The sequence below is a fragment of the Ceratotherium simum genome, chromosome 21 (genome assembly GCF_057802395.1).
Source record: "Ceratotherium simum simum isolate JZ-2026a chromosome 21, ASM5780239v1, whole genome shotgun sequence".
NCBI lineage: Eukaryota > Metazoa > Chordata > Mammalia > Perissodactyla > Rhinocerotidae > Ceratotherium > Ceratotherium simum.
In genome coordinates, this window is record NC_141920.1 from 22,930,838 (window position 1) to 22,948,817 (window position 17,980).

The following is a 17,980-nucleotide window of genomic DNA, read 5'->3' on the forward strand; positions in this document are numbered from 1 at the left end:
ATCAGCAGAGGACACCCTTAGGAGTATGTGTTCAACCCAAATCCACGTGGAGCCCCAAATCATGAGACAGATAAAAAGGCGCTGCTCTGGTTAAAGCGAGAGTGCCTCACTCCTCCATGATCCACCCCCCTAGACTGAATCCTGGGGTTCCACACAGGCTTGAAAAAGACCAGTAGAAACCTCTCATCCTGCACTCAAATCCGCCAAAATTTAACATTAACCTAATATTCCAATTTTACCTCCTACACCTTACAATACAAAACCTCTCCTAGTCAAGACTGCTCTCCTCCATGTCTCCCAATTTGTTCTCTCTCTTCCCCAGGCCCTCTACAGACACCACAGGCCTTCTGGACAGCACAGGACCTGCGCCAGGCACTGTCTGAACTTGCCTGAATAAATTATAAACAGAAGAAAAACTTTTTAAATATTAATAATAATAAGAGCTACAACTCGAAGGGCCTTTTGTGGGCCCATCACTCACTATGCATAATACGATTTCACTTTATCTTTATAATGATCCAGTGAGGAAGGCATCGTAACTCCCATTTTACAGAACCATGAAGCCAGAAGTAAAAAGTCGGGCTGACTCTGATGCCTATACTCCTTCTTTTGAGCAAAACTAATTTTGTTAGGAGGTGTATTCACCTAGAGGGTTTATAACAGTGTGATCATGAGGAAAAGTCTTCCCTTAATACAGTCACGCACAGGAAGGAATCGCCGGGCAGGAACAAGAGATAGCTGTCAGGAAGAAATCTGAATAGGCGTGAATCTTATATAGCAGGGATTAGCAAACTTTCCCTCAAGGGCCAAAGAGTAAATATTTTAGGTTTTTTGAGCCAGACAGTCTCTTAAGTAACTACTCAATTCTACTATTAAAGTGCAAAAGCAGACATGGACAATATTAAACGAATGAGTGTGGCTATGTTTCAGCAGAACTTTATTCCCAAAATAGCTTCAAGCTGGATTTGACCCTGGGGGTCACAGTTTGTCAACCCCTCTGCCAAATGGTATTCAGACGATGGTTGGCAGACACTGGGCAATTTTCTTAACCTCTCCAAGCTTCCATTTCCTCTATTGCAGGGTAATATTTCTGACCATAGACAATTAACTCAAGATAACATATCCAGTGTACCTGGCACATATGAGGCATTCAATAAATAATAGCAATTACTGATTCTAGTCTGGGGCAAGAAATATAAAAGATAAGCCTTGGACATCAGAAATTCTCAAAGACTACTGGATCATATAAAAACAAACAGGGGTCAGCCCAGTGGCCTGGTGGTTAAGTTCAGCATGCTCTGCTTTGGCGGCCCAGGTTCAGTCCCCAGGCACGGTCCTATATCACTCATCAGCGGTCATGCTGTGGCAGCAACCCACATACAAAATAGAGGAAGACTGGCAAAGATGTTAGGTCAGGGCAGATCTTCCTCAAGGAAAAAGAGGAAGATTGGCAACAGAGGTTAGCTCAGGGAGAATCTTCCTCAGCAAAAACAAACAAACAAACAAAAAACACACACACACAGACATATTGGCCCACTGGCAAAAATGGGACATTTTGAGCATTAAAAATAATAACAACTGCAATGGATTCAAGACTTCAACTGGGACTAACAGTTCTGGCCATGCCAGAATTAAAGGTATTGAACTTATCCTCTTGCCATAAATAACTATAAAACTAAACGAAAAAGATGAAGTTGAGACACTGGAAAACAGCACAAAACTGAGACCCTTGAAAGAAAGTAAAAATTATGACAAGACACAAACGATGGGAGTTTAAATAGAAATATATTGTTATAAGGTCTTTTCATTATTGGTGACAAAAATAATTCAAAGTATACTGTGATAAGTTACAATGCATACTAAAATCTCTAGAGCAACCACTAAAAAAAATGAGAGCTAAAAAGCCAATAGAAGAGATAAAATGGAACATTAAAAAAATATTCAATCTAAAACAGGTAAGGAGGAGGAAAAAATGGATAAACAAATAACAAGATGGTAGACTTAAACCCACAGTATAGTTACATTGAATATAAATGGACTAAATTCCCCAATTAAAAGATAAAGACTGTCAGACTAGATAAAAAACTAGTCTCTACTATATACTCTTTACAAGAGATAGATTAGTCTGACAACACCTGAATCCACTGATACAACTTTATCATAACTAAAAGTGAAAAAACCGGTTTTTTTTTTTTAATAATTTTATTTATTTATTTATTCCCCTGCTTAAAGCCCCAGTAAACAGTTGCATGCCATAGTTGCACATCCTTCTAGTTTCTGTATATGGGACACGGCCTCAGCATGGCCGGAGAAGCGGCGCGTTGGTGCGCGCCCGGGATCCGAACCCGGGCCGCCAGCAGCAGAGCGCGTGCACCCAACCGCTAAGCCACGGGGCCGGCCCCGAAAAAACCGGTTTTTATGCATCCATTGATAGGAAGTACACAGCACCACCACCTACAAAATGTTTCTGCCAAGAAAGCTGATCCTGAATATAATTAAGCCTCAAGAGCTAACTGTCAGTTTACAAGAATACAAGAGATAGGGAAATATGTTCAAAAACAGCATGAGTATGCAACCAATCAAAGGCAGAATGTAGAAAATTCTCCAAGTCAAGCAACCTGGCTTGTTCCATAAGTAAAAGGTATGGGGGATGGGAACTGTCATAGACGAAAAGGCTCTTGAGAGATATCAACAAATGCAATGTGTGGACCCTGTTTAGACCCTGATTGAAACCAAGTAATCAACTAACCAACAAAACATTTTTGCAATAACTTGAGATAACTGAACATAGACTGGGAATTAAATGACATTAAGAAATTATTGTTGGGGCCAGCCCCATGGCTTAGCGGTTAAGTGCGCGCGCACCGCTACTGCCGGCCCGGGTTCGGATCCCGGGCGCGCACCGACGCACCTCTTCTCCGGCCGTGCTGAGGGCTGAGGCGGCGTCCCCCATACAGCAACTAGAAGGATGTGCAACTATGACATACAACTATCTACTGGGGCTTGGGGAAAAAAAGGAGGATTGGCAATAGATGTTAGCTCAGAGCCAGTCTTCCTCAGCAAAAAAAAAGAGGAGGATTAGCATGGATGTTAGCTCAGGGCTGATCTTCCTCACAAAAAAAAAAAAAAAAGAAAGAAAGAAATTATTGTTAACCTTTCTAGGTGAAATAAAAGGATTGTCACTATGTTAAGAGTTCCCATTAGAGATACAAGTAAAATGATATGTCTGCTATTCGCTTTAAAACACTCTAGCAAAAAAATTAAATAAATAGCCAGAGGGAAAGTAAATGTAATAAAAATGTCAAAATGTGAATAACTGTTCAAGCTAGCAAATGGTACAAGGAGACTCATAATATGCTCTCACCACTTTTGTGAACGTTTGAAAACTTCCACAAGCAAAGTTGAAACAAAAGAGTTGCTATTCTTTTAACTTCCACTAGACTGCAAGCTCTCTGAAGGCAGTGATTATGACTGGTTCACCACTGTATACAAGGGCCTAGCACAGTTGCGTAGAAAACAACCACTCGATGAACAAGGAGTTCATTAGTTCAGTGAGCTAAACTGTCAATCCAGTGGGTCAGGGTGCACACCACTCTAATCAGAAAACGAACTTTTAGCCTTGAAAGAAGCAAAGAGCAGGAGCTCTGAGACCAGAGCCAGGGAGGATCACAGGACAGCCCTGAGGCTAAGGGACTCAGGTGGCTAGGTGCAGGAGTTACCATTCACTAAAATACACTGTACTTCTCTGAAGGGGGATAACACTTCCCTAATCTGTTGAATCCAGGTAAGGCCAAGTGACTTGCTTCAGGCAATGAAATGAGAAAGATAAAAAGAAGTGACACTTATCTCTTCTGAGCACAAGTTTTAAGAGCCATGCTTTCATTTGCACACACTCCAGAAAGAGACTGCTCCATCAGGCAAAATGGACTTCTGGACTGAAGAAACATGGAGCAAAGCCCCAACTGACCCATGGCCATATAATATAAGCAAAAAATAAACTTTGGTCACAAACCACTCAGATTTGGGGTCATTTCTATGCTAATACAAGAAAGAGTGGGCAGGATTCTAAAGGTGCCGTCTTTAGATTTCCATCCATTGATTATTTATCCATCCACTAATCTAGGAACCACTGTGAAGGGATCTTGCAGGTTTAATTAAAGCCCCAAGTCAGCTGACCTCAAAATTTAGAGATTATCCAGGTGAGCCTGACCTAAACAAGTAAGCCCTTTAACAGTAGAAAGTTTTCTCCAGCTGGTAGCAGAGGAGGTCAGAGAGATTTGAAGAGTAAGAAGGACTCAATACGCCATTACTGATTTAAAGGCGGGAGGGGGGGGGGCAGCCCCGTGGCGCAAGCGGTTAAGTGTGCGCGCTCCACTGCAGCAGCCCTGGGTTCAACGGTTCGGATCCCGGGCACGCACTGACGCACTGCTTGGCAAGCCATGCTGTGGCGGCATCCCATATAAAGTGGAGGAAGATGGGCACGGATGTTAGCCCAGGGCCAGTCTTCCTCAGCAAAAAAAGAGGAGGATTGGCCGATGTTAGCACAGGGCTGATCTTCCTCATGAAAAAATAAAATAAAATAAAAGGGGAGGGGGCCAACACAAGAAGAAATGCAGGTGGCCTTGAGGAGCAGAGACTAGCCCTTGGCTGACAACCAGCAAGAAAATGGGGACCTCAGACCTACAACCACAAGGAACTGGATTCTGCCAACAACCTGAAGGAGCTTGAAGTGGATTCTTCCCCAGAGCCTCCAGATAAGAGCCCAGCCTGGCCAACACCTTCATTTTGACCTTAAGAGACACTAAGCAGAGAGCCCAGCCAGGCTTGCCTGGACTTCTGACCTAGAGAACAATCAGCTAATAAATGAGTGTTGTTTTAAATTGCTGAGTTTACAGTAATTTGTTACACAGCCATAGAAAACTAATACACAAGACTTATAGGAGAAATCTGGCCCTAATTTCTTACCCTTGCTATCCATGCTGCTATAATGAATAAAATGTAAATTCACTTAAGACTTAAATCCAGGAAAGGTTTTAGTTGTGATGCATTTTCCTCATCGAAGGTCCAAAAAGTATACGAAACCTGCCTGATGCTGTGACTGTCACTGTTTAACAAATTTGAATGCTCCTCATCTTCAATTCCTTTATTATTTATTAGCCACACACATAGGGCACTTAACAAGTACATGTGGTATTGCAGTCTCACTCAGAACTACAGTAAAAGTTTCTAGAGGATCTATGATTTGCTCTTCTTTATATTCAACTAAAACATCTGGCATAGTCCTAAACATACATTAGGCATTCAAAAGAAAAGACCTGTCGGATTGATATAAATATTTATTATATTGTATTAGCCTTGGTTATCCTCAAATGAGCATGAGTTAGTTTTGAAGGACACAAAAGGAACACAGTGAAGGGATGAGGCCACCAACACAAAAGTAGCCTTACCTTTACATCTGGCACCTGGGCGTCAAGACTGCTGAGTCCCACAATGGAGTAGAAAGCAGATTCCAAACTCGTGAAAGGGCGGTCTAGCGAGACTTTCAGTCTCTCCACGTCATGCTTGGTGAGGTAGTGAATGGGCGTCAGAGCCTGGGCGCTGGCTATGATTGTCAGGGCCAACAGGAAGACAGTGCTTGAACCTTGGGGGGAAATGACTATTAAATACACTCCGCACTATTCCAAAGTTCTATACATAGTTCCAGTGACGATGCGCACCAAGGTCTGGGAACCAAACCATGTGAGGAAGGCTGGGGGAACTGGGAGGTTTAACTTGGAGAGAAACCTTGGGGAAGGGGTGGGCACTGTCTTCAATTATCCGAAGGACAGTCCTCCCAACAGCCTCCCTGTATCTAAAGCACAGGACTCATCATGCTATTCCCATTTCAAGCACATTCATGACTCCTATGCCTCTCAGGCCAGACCCAATCCTGAACCCTCACCACGGCCTTGCCTCTCTCAGCTAGATCTCTTCCCTCCATGTGTGGCTCTCTGGCCTCCTCTCTGTTCCTCTAAAGAGTCATGGTCTTTCCTACCCAGCACTTCTTCATGCTTTCCGCTATTTCAACTTTTACTTCCAGATTTCAGTTCAAGTTTCTCTTCCTTAAGAAGCCCCCAACAGCCCTCACTTGGCTTAGGTCCCCAGTACTATAAAGAAGGAAAGAATGTGGCCACTGGGGCCAGGTTTATATCCTAGCTCTGCCATTTATTAGCAATGTGGCCATGGCAGTTACAATGTGGCCAGCCTGTGCCTCAGTTTCCTCAAGTGTAAAGTCGGATAATAACAGTACCTACCTCAGGGTTGTTAAGAACATTACATGAGCTATTCTATAAAGAGCTTAGAATAGTGACTGGCATTTAACAAATGCTAGCTAAATGTTAGCTACTACTTCTGTTACCATTGTTATTGTTGCTATATCCACTCATAGCAACCTGTACTTCTACTCAGTATTTTTCATAACTCTAAGTAACAGTGTCATGTCTGATTCCTCTGCTAAAGTGGAAGCTCCATGAGGATAGAGACTGTTTCTCTTGTTCATCCCAGTATTTCCAAGTCTTGCACACTGCCTGCCACAAAGTAGTACTGAATTAATATTTGCTGAATAAATGGAAAAAAACTAGTCCTCATCTATTATGCCCCAGGGGACAGGAGGAAGTTATAGGAGTGGTATATTTCTACTTTTCATTAAAAAAAAAAAACACTTTGACTGGACTGCTACATAAATTGTCTGCCATCCAAGTAACAGTTATCACAAGGCTAACATCAACGGTCCTAAATCCTTTTGTCTATGGTGTCAAATTTAGTTTGAACTAGAACTCCTTAAGAAGAGCATTGTTGGGGCCAGCCCCGTGGCTTAGCAGTTAAGTGCGCGCACTCCGCTGCTGGCTGCCTGGGTTCGGATCCCGGGCGCACACCGACGCACCTCTTCTCCAGCCATGCTGAGGCCACGTCCCACATACAGCAACTAGAAGGACATGCAACTATGACATACAACTATCTACTGGGGCTTTGGGGAAAAAAAGGAGGAGGATTGGCAACAGATGTTAGCTCAGAGCCGGTCTTCCTCAGCAAAAAAAAGAGGAGGATTAGCATGGATGTTAGCTCAGGGCTGATCTTCCTCACAAAAAAAAAAAAAAGAAGAAGAGCATTGTTATATCCATTTTTACAAACAAGAAAACTTAGGCAAGAGTAGTTTGCACATAGCCAATCATGGACTCAAACCCAGGTCTAACTGTAGAGTTCAGGCTCCACCGTATCTTGGAGAATGTTGTAGAAGGGATGCCTACGTTAGGGGCATGAATGTTTGTTTCTATTTAAGTCCCAGTATGTGTTAAATAATCTAAAGAATGTGAAAGCTTTTTTTTAAAAAAAACTAGAAAGAGATCTGTAAGGTGGAGTATTCGTCAAATATTTATTGAATGCCTACTCTATACCAAGGACTATCTTTGGTGTTAAAGATACAGCAGGAAACAGAACAAAAACCCCCAACCTCACGGAGCTTTCATTCTAGTGGGAAAAGACAGATATCACATGAAATAATTAAGAAACATTATATATCATGTTAGAAGGTGAAAAGTGCAATGGAGAAAAATAAAGCACAGAAGAGATATCTGGGAAGAGCTACAATTTTAAATAAGGTAGTCTGTGAAGGCCTAAGAAATAGATACTGTGTATAGATCTGAAGGAAAAGGAGGAAGTCGTGAAGATACTTCAGGCGAAACTATCCCAAGAAGAGCCAGTGCAAAGACCCTGAATCAGGAGTGTAGATGGTGGTTTTTTTTTTTTCATTAGCAAGGAGGAAAGTATGGCTAGAACGGAGTAAGCAAAGGGTGAGAAGCAGGGACCAGGTGACAGAAGCAGCAGAGGCCAAATCCAGAGGGACTTGTAAGTCATTACAGGCACTCTGGCTTTTACTGAGCAAGATGGGCGCCACTGGAAAGCGTTGAGCAGAGGAATGATTTAACTTACATCGTAACAGGATCACTGTGTTGAGAATAAACAATACTGTGCTGAGATTATGCAGGAGCAAGGACTAAGAGGGACGTCAGTTAGGAGACTATTACCATAATTCAAGTAAAAAGATGATAGTGGTCTGAGCCAGGGTGACAGCAGTGGAGGTGACGAGCACTGATCAGAGTCTGGCTAGAATCAAAGTTAAAGCCAGGATTGCTAATGGATAGAAAGATGTAAGACAAAGAGGAATCAAGACCCTAACGCCGAATCCCCAGTGCTTTGTGTACATGCATGTATTCAATACATTAAGATCTAGTGAATGACTATGACGAGTATTTTCCCAACTAAACTGTAAATTCCCCTAACACAGCATTTGTGTCAGAATCCTAATCTTCCCACCTCACATTAATGATAACAATAACTTTTTTGGCAAAAATTTGAGCACTTAATATGTGTTGGATATGCCCATACTACGCTGAGTACCTTGCATGCATTCACTCATTAAATCCTCACAACATCCAAATGAGTACAGTTTACAAAGTAATTGAGGCTCAGTAGTTATCTGCCCTAAGACACATAACCAGCCGACAATCAAAATGCAGGCAGTTTGAATCCAAAGTTTGCTTTTTTCTTCTTCTTCTTCTTTTTTTTTTTAAAGATTTTATTTATTCAGTTTTTTCCCCCCAAAGCCCCAGTAGATAGTTGTATGTCATAGGTTCACATCCCTCCAGTTGCTGTACGTGGGACTCGGCCTCGCGTTGCACGGAGAAGTGGTGCCTCGGGGCGCTCCCGGGATCCGAACCCGGGCCGCCAGCATCAGAGCGCGCGCACTTAACCGCTAAGCCACGGAGCCGGCCCTTCTTCTTTTTTTTTTTTGTGAAGGAGATTGGCCCTGAGCTACCATCTCTGCCAATCTTCCTCTATCTTTTGTATGTGGGACGCACCACAGCATGGCTTGATGAGCGGTGTGTAGGTCCCCGCCCAGAATCAGAACCTGCGAACAGCGGCCGCCAAAGTGGCACGCTGGAACTTAGCCACTGTGCCACCCGCCAGGCTCCCAAAGTTTGTTTTAACCACTCTATTATCCTCATCTTCTCAAATAATAGAGCAGTGAGCCACTGACTTATTCACTGTTCCCTTGGGCAAGTTACTTCCTTTCTCTGGGATTCCATTTTCTCCTCTGTCAAACGGAATAAAAATAGTACGCATTTCCCAAGTGGTGGTGAGACTACCTGAGATTCCGTCCTGCACAGTGCCTACTTGATAACTAGCAATGCAGTTACCTTTATTGAGTGCTTACTTAGTGCCACGCACTGTCCTAAGCTACGCATAAAGATGATCTCACTTAACACTCACAGCAACTTCTGAGGCCGATAATGCGACTAACCTATTTCATAGATGAGAAACTGAGGTGCAGAAAGGTTAAGTTAACTTGCGCTGGGTCACATAACCAATACGTGGCGGACTGCAAGATTGCACCCGGAGAATCTACCTTCAGAAATTACGCTGTAAGCTCCCAGACAGAGGTGAGTGATTTTCTTGCCCCTTTTTCCTAAACAGGAAACTATGGCCCAAGGAAGGATGATTTGGTCAAAGGCTCACTCTTAGGCCGCCCGGCCCGGGAGCCCGCGCGAGTCAAATGAATGAGTGAAGCCAGACCTCGCGTTACCGCGGTCGCGGTCCCCCGGCTGGGCCTCGGGGGTACCCGTAGCTCCGCGCCGCACTCAGCCCCAGCCCCACCCCCTCCTCTGGTTGCCAGCTGTCTCACCCGCTCACCGGACCCCCGTCAGACCCTCGACCCCAAGAGAGCCCGAGCCCATGCCCCTGCCCCTGCCTCTGCCCCGCAGAGGAAGGGGAGCCCGCCCGGCCGGCTCCCGAGTGGCGAGCACTAGCCTCCCGCGGGCGACGGCCCACTCGCCAAGGCGTGCCGGCCGCGGGGCCCCGTCGTCTAGCCATGCGCAACGCCTCACCCGGCGGCGCCATTCCTCCGAGCAGGTCCCACCAGCGCCCGAGCCGCAGGCTGACTTCCGCTCGGGAAAGTGGCTCCAAGACCGCTCCGGAGGGGACGCCAGGGACCCGCGGCAGGCTCCGCGGACTGGGATGGGCTCCAGGCACAGGTCAGTCCCCGTCGTCCCGCTGGGCCGGGCCACTCCCAGCAGTCGCGGCCGGAATTCCAGTCCTCGCGCGCAAAGGGCCCCGTGGTACTCGCCTACAGGCCCGCTTCCCCCACCCCGCGCCCTGGCCCACTTGGAACCAACCACCTCGCAACCGTCGTATTCCGGCGCTCCCGGGACGCGGTTGGGCGAGGCTTCGGGGTGGGCCCCAGACGGGGCCTCCTCTGATTGGCCGATTGCCCTGTCTCTCAGTCGTCTCTCCTCAACCCGGCCAATTTTAAAGGAGTCGCCAGGGTCCGATGGAGAAGGGCGAGCAATATTGGAGGGTTATTATTTTTTTCCTTTAGAAAATTATGGCAATTTCTTCCGAAGATTTTCAGTTGTTCATAAGTTACCTATGAGTGACGTGTTATCAGATTTGCAAAGCATTTGTGTGGACTCAGTGACTCCTCACAGTTAGTCTGTGTGAGGTGCGTGTTAGCCCATTTTACAGACGGAGAAGTAACAGGCTCAAAAATGGAAGTGACCGGGGCGGCCCGGTGGCGGGCTAGTGGTTAAGTTCGCGCTGCGCTTCGGTGGCCCGGGCTTCGCCTGTTCAGATCTCGGCGCGGACCTGCACACCGCTCATCAAACCACGGTGTGGCTGCGTCCCATATACAAAATAGAGGAAATAGAGGAAGATTGGCACCGATGTTAGCCCAGGGACAATCTTCCTCACCAAAAAAAAAAAAAAAAAAAGTAAGTGACTCATCTAAGAACTGAGTAACAACTAACTCCACTTATTAAGCCTTTACAGCATAGCCGACAGTATACTAAGTGCTCTACGTACACTATTTACTCCATATCACCATTCTGTGAGGTGTGTACTGTTATTATTCCCATTTTATAGAGAAGGAAACTAAACGATTTGAACCCAGGCAGTCTGACTCTATAATCTGTGCCTTTAACTATAATGAACATATAAACTATGCACAATATGGTGACTCTTATTATCGTTATTAGTGTCCCAGATATTATTATCCCAAATAAGGGGGAGTCTGTTCTTTCTATGTCTGGTACTGTGCTGTTCAATATGATAGATACTAGCTGTATGTGGATATTTAAATTTGAATTTAAACTAGTTGAAATTAAAAATTGAGCTCCTCAGTTGTACTAGTCACATTTCAAGTGCTCAAGAGCCACATGTGGCTAGTGGGTATCATATTGGACAGCGCAGAATTATACAACATTTCCAATATCACAGAAAGTTCTGTTGTACAATGCTGATCTAGAATATATGAAGAACTCTTCCACTCAATAATAAGACAAGCAATGGCGTGCTAGAGCTGTCTCACACTGGCTTGCAAGAGTCAGTTGTTAAATCTATCAGGAATTTTGCAAATTGGTTGTTACATACATCTATTTAGAAAAATTAAATTATACAAAATTGCAATCAAATACAGTATATTGAAAACTAAACTCATCATTTCTTAATTATTTTAATACTTTTTACCATTGTCTATGCTTTTTGTGGTTTCTTATATCTATTGTATCTAGATGGTGGAAATATTTTATGATGGTGTGCTACTGCACATCTCTTCCCAAAGTAACATTGGTAGCTTGATTTGGGCCACCATGAGAATATTTGCACCATAGAGTCAGCAAATGCTACAAACCAGGGCTTGATTTATGGCTTTTTTTATCATCTAAACTTAATGATTGAGAAAATGTTAATACAGATTAAACTGAACAGTGTATCATATCCGGAAGAGGCTCCTACCACATGCACAATGGGCCTGTCAAGTTCCTGGTCACAGCCACAGCTGCCCTCAAGACAGACAAGGACAAGGCCAGGATGAAGACCAGAAGGACGCACTCCCCAACGAGGGGGCAGGGCCCAGCCTGAGTCAGAGTAACCCCAACTCCATTTGGCTGGGGGGTTTGCTGGGCTCCATGACTCACAGAAATGATTTCTCTTCCGGGTTCCTGACGCTATCCCGGGGCTCCAGCTCCCTGGAGCCCAGATCCAAAAAGCATCATCTGTGACCTGCGGCAGCCCAACATCTCACCAAGTAGAGGACAGCCGGCCAGGAAAGCGAGAGCTAGCTCCATGCTGGTGGCATGTGGAGGCCAGGGCCACCTGTGGGTGAGCAGGAAGGCCAGGCAGCAGCGCCTGGGGAGCTGGCCTCCTCCGTCATGATCTGGCAGATTCCCCTGCTAAATGTGTGAGCCAAGCACCCGCTTCCCAGTGTCAGGATCCACAATGAAGGGTGCCTTTTCAGCTAAGTCAGGTGACCTGAGTGATTTAGGCCATGTCTGCCCTGTTTGGGGATAAATTAAAAACCGTCTTTGGGGAAGAAATGTGCACTATCATAATGGTGGCATTTTCCTGCCAATTCATTCCTTCTCTTGCAATGGCAGAACTGAATACAAACACTTCTAAAGAAGGCAGAAGATCAACACTATATTTGAGTAGTTTCAAGTTCTGGGAAAACGCCACGTTCTGTTTGATTTCTGTAGTCCATATATAAATATGAAATGCTCCAGACCTATTCATTACTTAGAGTATTTGCAAACTAAGAATTTACGGGAAAATGCTGCATATTCAGTAGTGTAGGAATTTATTAACAATTCTTAAAATAATTTTACTTGATTCAGATTCACTACTTTTATTTTTATTATGTATCTTTTAATTCCAGAATACAATTTGTAACAATGAAGAAAGCCACATAACATATACCAGTACAGATGGTATTATTTGCTTTCTGAAGTAAGCTGGGTTTTCCAAAGTAGTATAATGTGTGTGTTGTATATTTGAACAAAGTAGTATTTTTATATTGCATTTTTCCATTAAAAAATTAAGTTAAAAAAAAGTGTGTCATGTCTGCAGACTTTACATTGTGAATAGCACCAAAACTTGAGGAAATATTCTTGTAGTGTTTGAAAACTATTACCCAATTGAAAAAAGAAGTCACGGGGCTGGCCCGGTGGTGTAGCGGTTAAGTGTGCACACTCAGCTTTGGCGGCCCAGGGTTCGTAGGTTCGGATCCTGGGCGCGCACCAATGCACCGCTTGCCAAGCTATGCTGTGGCGGCGTCCCGTATAAAGTAGAAGAAGATGGGCACTGATGTTAGCCCAGGGCCAATCTTCCTCAGCAAAAAAAAAAAAAAAAAAAAGGAAGATTGGCATTGGATTTTAGCTCAGGGCTGATCTTCCTCACAAAGAGAAAAAAAAAAGAAAAGTCACTTCTGAAGTTTCAATTACATGTTACTTGTTAATGTAAATGACAATATTGACCGGCTTTCACTTAAGAACTGCACTTAGAGAGTCTGTTTTAAACATTTACCAGCATAGCATTGCAAGCAACCCAATAAAAAACATGGGCAAAAGATTTGAATAGGCACTTCCTCAAAGATATAGAAAGAGCAAATAAACAAATGAAAAGATGATCAACATCATTGCAAATTAAACCACAGTAAGATACTGCTGCACATCCACTGGAATGGTTAATATGGAAAAGACCAACAATACCAAATGTTGGCAAGGGTGTGGAGCAACTGGAACTCTCATACACTACTGGTGGAGATGTAAAGTACAACCATTTTGGAAAACTGATAGCTTCTTAAAAAGCCAATTATACAACCTACCATATGACCCAGCCATTCTACTCCTAGAGGGTTTGTTAGTTTTTAATTAACTAGCTTTTTAAAAAATTATTAAAGAAATATATGCACACAGGAAAAAGTTCAACCTTTATTGGTTTGGGGCTTTTCCCCAAAATTGTTGTATATACTACGGACTAAATGAAAAAATAATATTTGTAAAACAAACATAAGGAAAAAAGAATAATGATAGAGTGAAACTGTGTACTTGCCATCTTGTTAAAAAAAGAACATAACCGTAACTTTTAAGTCCTCTTTCTAGTCCTGCCCATTCTATCCCTTTCTCTCCCCCCTCAGAGATCCCCATCCTGCAGGTTATATTGTTTCCTTGCTTTTCTTTATAGTTTTCCCATGTATGTTTATAACTCCAAACAGTATTTGCTTACTTTTGCATATTTCTTAACTTTATATAAATGGAATTTACTACATATTTTTTCTTTGACTTTCTTTTTTCTCTTAAATATTGTAAGATTTGTCTGTGTTGTTGTGCATGGCTAGAACTCATTTATTTTCACTGCTGTATTGTACTTCATTGAATGAATATAGCACAGTTTATTCTACTGTTGATAGGCTGTTGGATGTTTCTAGTTTTTGGCTATGATGACTACTACTATGAAGATTCTTATATTTATTCCTCGTGCACATCTATAAGAGTTTGACTGTAATACATTCCTAGTAGTAGAATTGTGAGTCGTGGCATATACACATTTTCAACTTTACTAGAGAATGCCAGATTATTTCCAAAGTGATTGTACCAATTTATACTGCCAGCTGTGATTTGTAAGAATTCTCTTTGCTCCACATCTTTGTCAATATTTCATATTCATACCAATATAAAAAAATTCAAGCAATATAGAAGTTTAAAAACTAAATTTTTCTCTCAACAGTTCTACTCCATAGATGTTTGGTTTGAATTCCATAAGTTTTTCTACATGTATCCCAACATTTGTGTGTGTGTGTCTGTGTGTGTACATAAACACACAGACACAGACACACACACGCTTATCGCCTTTGTGAAAGTATTGTTTCGTTTTAATAAAAATGGAATTGTATTGTACCCCATTTGGCAACTTGCTTTTTCATTCATTAATATATACTAAACATTCAGCAAATAGAGATCTATTAAGTCATTCACTCACTCAGTATTTATTGAGCATTCCCATGTGCCAGGCACTATTCTAAGCTCTTGGAATACATGCATGAACAAAGCAGCCAAAAATCCTTGCCCTCATGGAGCTTACATTTAGCAGGAGGAAATAGATGATAAACAATATCTTAAATAAGTGAATGATATGTTAGAAGGTATTGTGTGCTATAGAAAAAAGAAAAAGTAGGGCCGGCCCGGTGGCTTAGCGGTTAAGTGCGCTCACTCCGCTACTGGCAGCCCGGGTTCAGATCTCGGGCGCGCACCGACGCATCGCTTCTCCGGCCATGCTGAGGCCAGGTCCCACATACAGCAACTAGAAGGATGTGCAGCTATGACATACAACTATCTACTGGGGCTTTGGGGAGAAAAAGGAGGAGGGTTGGCAATAGATGTTAGCTCAGAGCTGGTCTTCCTCAGCAAAAAAAAGAGGAGGATAGGCATGGATGTTAGCTCAGGGCTGATCTTCTTCACAAAAAAAAAAAAGAAAAAGTGGGAAAGGGTAAGGGGATTGACGGAGGTGGGGGGATGTTCTACCTCAGTCTCTTTTTAACAGGAGCATAGTATTTCTTACCTGTCCGTTCACTCCCAATGAGGCTGACAATGTGCTAGGTGCTGGGAATACAACTGTGATCATGTAGACAAGGTTTCTCCCCTCGTGGAGCTTGTAGTCTGATGGCTAACAGTCAATAAACACAAATGAACTTGATAATTGTAGGTAATGCTTAAACACTATGAACAAGATAAGAAAATATCTGTGGGACTGGGGTGGGGAGAGGCTGCTTAACCTAGATTGGAGGTCAATAAATGCCTCTCTGAGAAGGTGACATGTAAGTTTTCACTTGAATGATGAGATGGAAGCAGTCTTGAAAAACTGTGATTTTTCTAATCCCCTCTTCATTCCTAGGATCTGTAGTCGGGAAGAAGTAGTGGTCCCTTATGCTTCTGACAGTGATTCAGGAAGTGTGGATTTGCAGCTGAGCAACTTAGAGGATGTTAAAAAAGGCCCAAGTAGCCTTGAACTTACAGGTGAAAAGGGGAAAGGTTAAAAAAAAGGGGAGGGGGCAGGGGCAGAGAAAAGGGAATCTCTTTTCAAGTCAAGTTGCAGGGTTACCAGACCCTGACTCGATTTTGACAATGAATTTGGTCCCTGACTTTAAGACCCTGGAATAGGGTTGGCAAAATGAGATAAGATATATTATTCTAGACATACAGGAAACTAAACTGAAACAGATAATCCTACAGATTTGTGCAGAGTCTAAGTGCTAGAAGGATTCTGAGAAGGGAAAGGTAGGTGTGAGTGGAACCTGGATTGGGCTACAGAATAACTGTCTTTCACTGATTCTACGAACATGTATTGAGTACCAGTTGCTGGGCATACAACAGTGAACAAGACTGACCTGGTCCTTGCCCTCACAGAACATACATTATAGTGCTGAAAAGACCAAAAAAAAAAGTAAATAAAGTAATTACAAGTTGTAGTAAACATTATGAAAGAGTGAAACAAGGGGTTGAGACCCAGAGGGGAGATGGGAACCTACTTTAAAGCATGGTTGTCAGAGAACACCTGCTGAGATGGTGCTGTTTAAACCTAAAGAAGGCCTCAAGGACATGAGAAAGCAACCCATGTGAGAAGTAGAGGGAAAAGCATTCCACATGGGTGAAACAGCATGTACATGAGACAGGAAAGACTATGGTGTGTTTAAGGAACTACATTCATTCATTTGTACATTCAACAAATACCGGTTTCCCCCACTATCCAAAACTGGAGCATTCCTATGAAAACTTTCATAAGCTGAAATGGTGTAAAGCAAAGTAGCGGTTACCATTAATTTATATGGGAAAAATGTCTGAGCGTTCCCAGACTCCAAAAATAATCTACCAAAATAAATCAAGATAAAACATAGCTGCTCACAGACGCAGTTCAAAGCTATGGCAAGTTGATGCTGAGATGCTGAGTGTAGTTCCTGGGGAAGGAGCTTGGTGGCGCCACTTCTGCTGCTCAGGGTACCACTGCCTCCATAAAGGCTCCCTGCAAAACAAACGCTGAACACTATAATTTCGCTTTTTGTAAAAGCGCAAATGCTCTTCAGGTTTCTTTGGGTTAGCAAAAACAGTACTAATGTAAGGTCTTCCATAAAAGGGAAGTAGCGTAAAACGAACTTTTGGATAGTGGAGGGAACCTGTATTTATTGAAGCCCTACTGTGCTCTAAACACTGATCTAGCCGCTGGAGACAGAACAGTGAACAGAACAGACAGTGTACTTATAAACAAATGGTTGGAATTCAGTATAATATCTGTGAGGGGGGTGGGGGTGGGTGTAGGGAGCAGACACAGAGAAGTTTATTAGCGACTAGGAGGATACTTAGCCAAGAGGGGGTCCAGGAAAGGCATCCTGGAGCTGAGCCCTGAAGGATGAGTAGGAGTGAGCTAGGCAAAGAGGGGTAGGGGAAGGTGGGGGAGAAGAAGGAAAAACATGCAAGCAGCAGGAAAGCCTGTGTGAAGATCAGAGGTGAGCGAGAACATGGCTTCTAGGGAATGACAAAAAGGTGGCAGGAAGTGGGAGGAAATTGCAGAAGAGGCCAAAAAGAGTACAAAAGTAGAGTGGTAGAAACCCTCAGATGATAGGTGTGTTAAGGGGGAAACAGTAAGACTATTTGCCCAATAGGAATAAAGGATTTGGTATTGGAAAATAGAAGAGGTAAGGACGTAAAGCTACATGAAGAGGAAAATGATGCCACCATAATCATTGTCACTCAGTGAGCAAAGGAGTAATACTTGCCAACCCTTCCTTGGTGCTAGCTCCATATCAGCCAAATGAAGTGGGTTCTATTATCATCCCCATTTTGGAAATGAAGAAATAGCCCAGAGAAAGTAAGGTCGCACAAGGTCAGAATGCTAGAAAGAGGCAAAGCAAGGATCTGAGCCTAGGCCAACCAACTCTAGAGTAACTCTGGAGCCTGTGCTCTTAATCAGAGTATATCCCAGGTTGGGAAGGAGATACCTCAAGCACTTACTGCAGTCTGGTCCAGTGGGAAAAGATCAGCAAGGGGCTGCTACTGTATTTTAAGCTCTTGTCACCACAGAGTCATAGACTTTTGAATCTGAATAATAATATCTACCATTT

General features: G+C 43.2%; 2 protein-coding genes across 13 annotated transcripts in view; one reads left to right on the forward strand and one right to left on the reverse strand.

Moving 5' to 3' along the window:
- RPN2 (ribophorin II) overlaps window positions 1–10,065 on the reverse strand; it is a 55,843-nt gene extending 45,778 nt beyond the window's left edge. For both annotated transcript variants that reach the window (XM_004430426.2, XM_004430425.3), the window contains exons 1-2: window positions 9,924–10,065; window positions 5,448–5,641 (exon numbers count right to left, since the gene is read on the reverse strand). In XM_004430426.2, coding sequence (XP_004430483.1) covers window positions 5,448–5,641; window positions 9,924–9,936 — 207 coding nt within the window. In that variant the 5' untranslated portion in view covers window positions 9,937–10,065. The remainder of the gene's footprint in view (window positions 1–5,447; window positions 5,642–9,923) is intronic.
- Window positions 9,690–17,980, forward strand: part of MROH8 (maestro heat like repeat family member 8) — a 54,782-nt gene continuing 46,491 nt past the window's right edge. For 9 of the 11 annotated variants that reach the window (XM_087445295.1, XM_087445302.1, XM_087445300.1 and 6 more), the window contains exons 1-2: window positions 9,691–10,070; window positions 15,760–15,881. In XM_087445295.1, coding sequence (XP_087301421.1) covers window positions 9,772–10,070; window positions 15,760–15,881 — 421 coding nt within the window. In that variant the 5' untranslated portion in view covers window positions 9,691–9,771. Of the gene's footprint in view, window positions 10,071–15,759; window positions 15,882–17,980 lie in introns of all 11 variants that reach the window. The other 2 variants (XM_087445301.1, XM_087445305.1) reach the window with 2 other exon arrangements.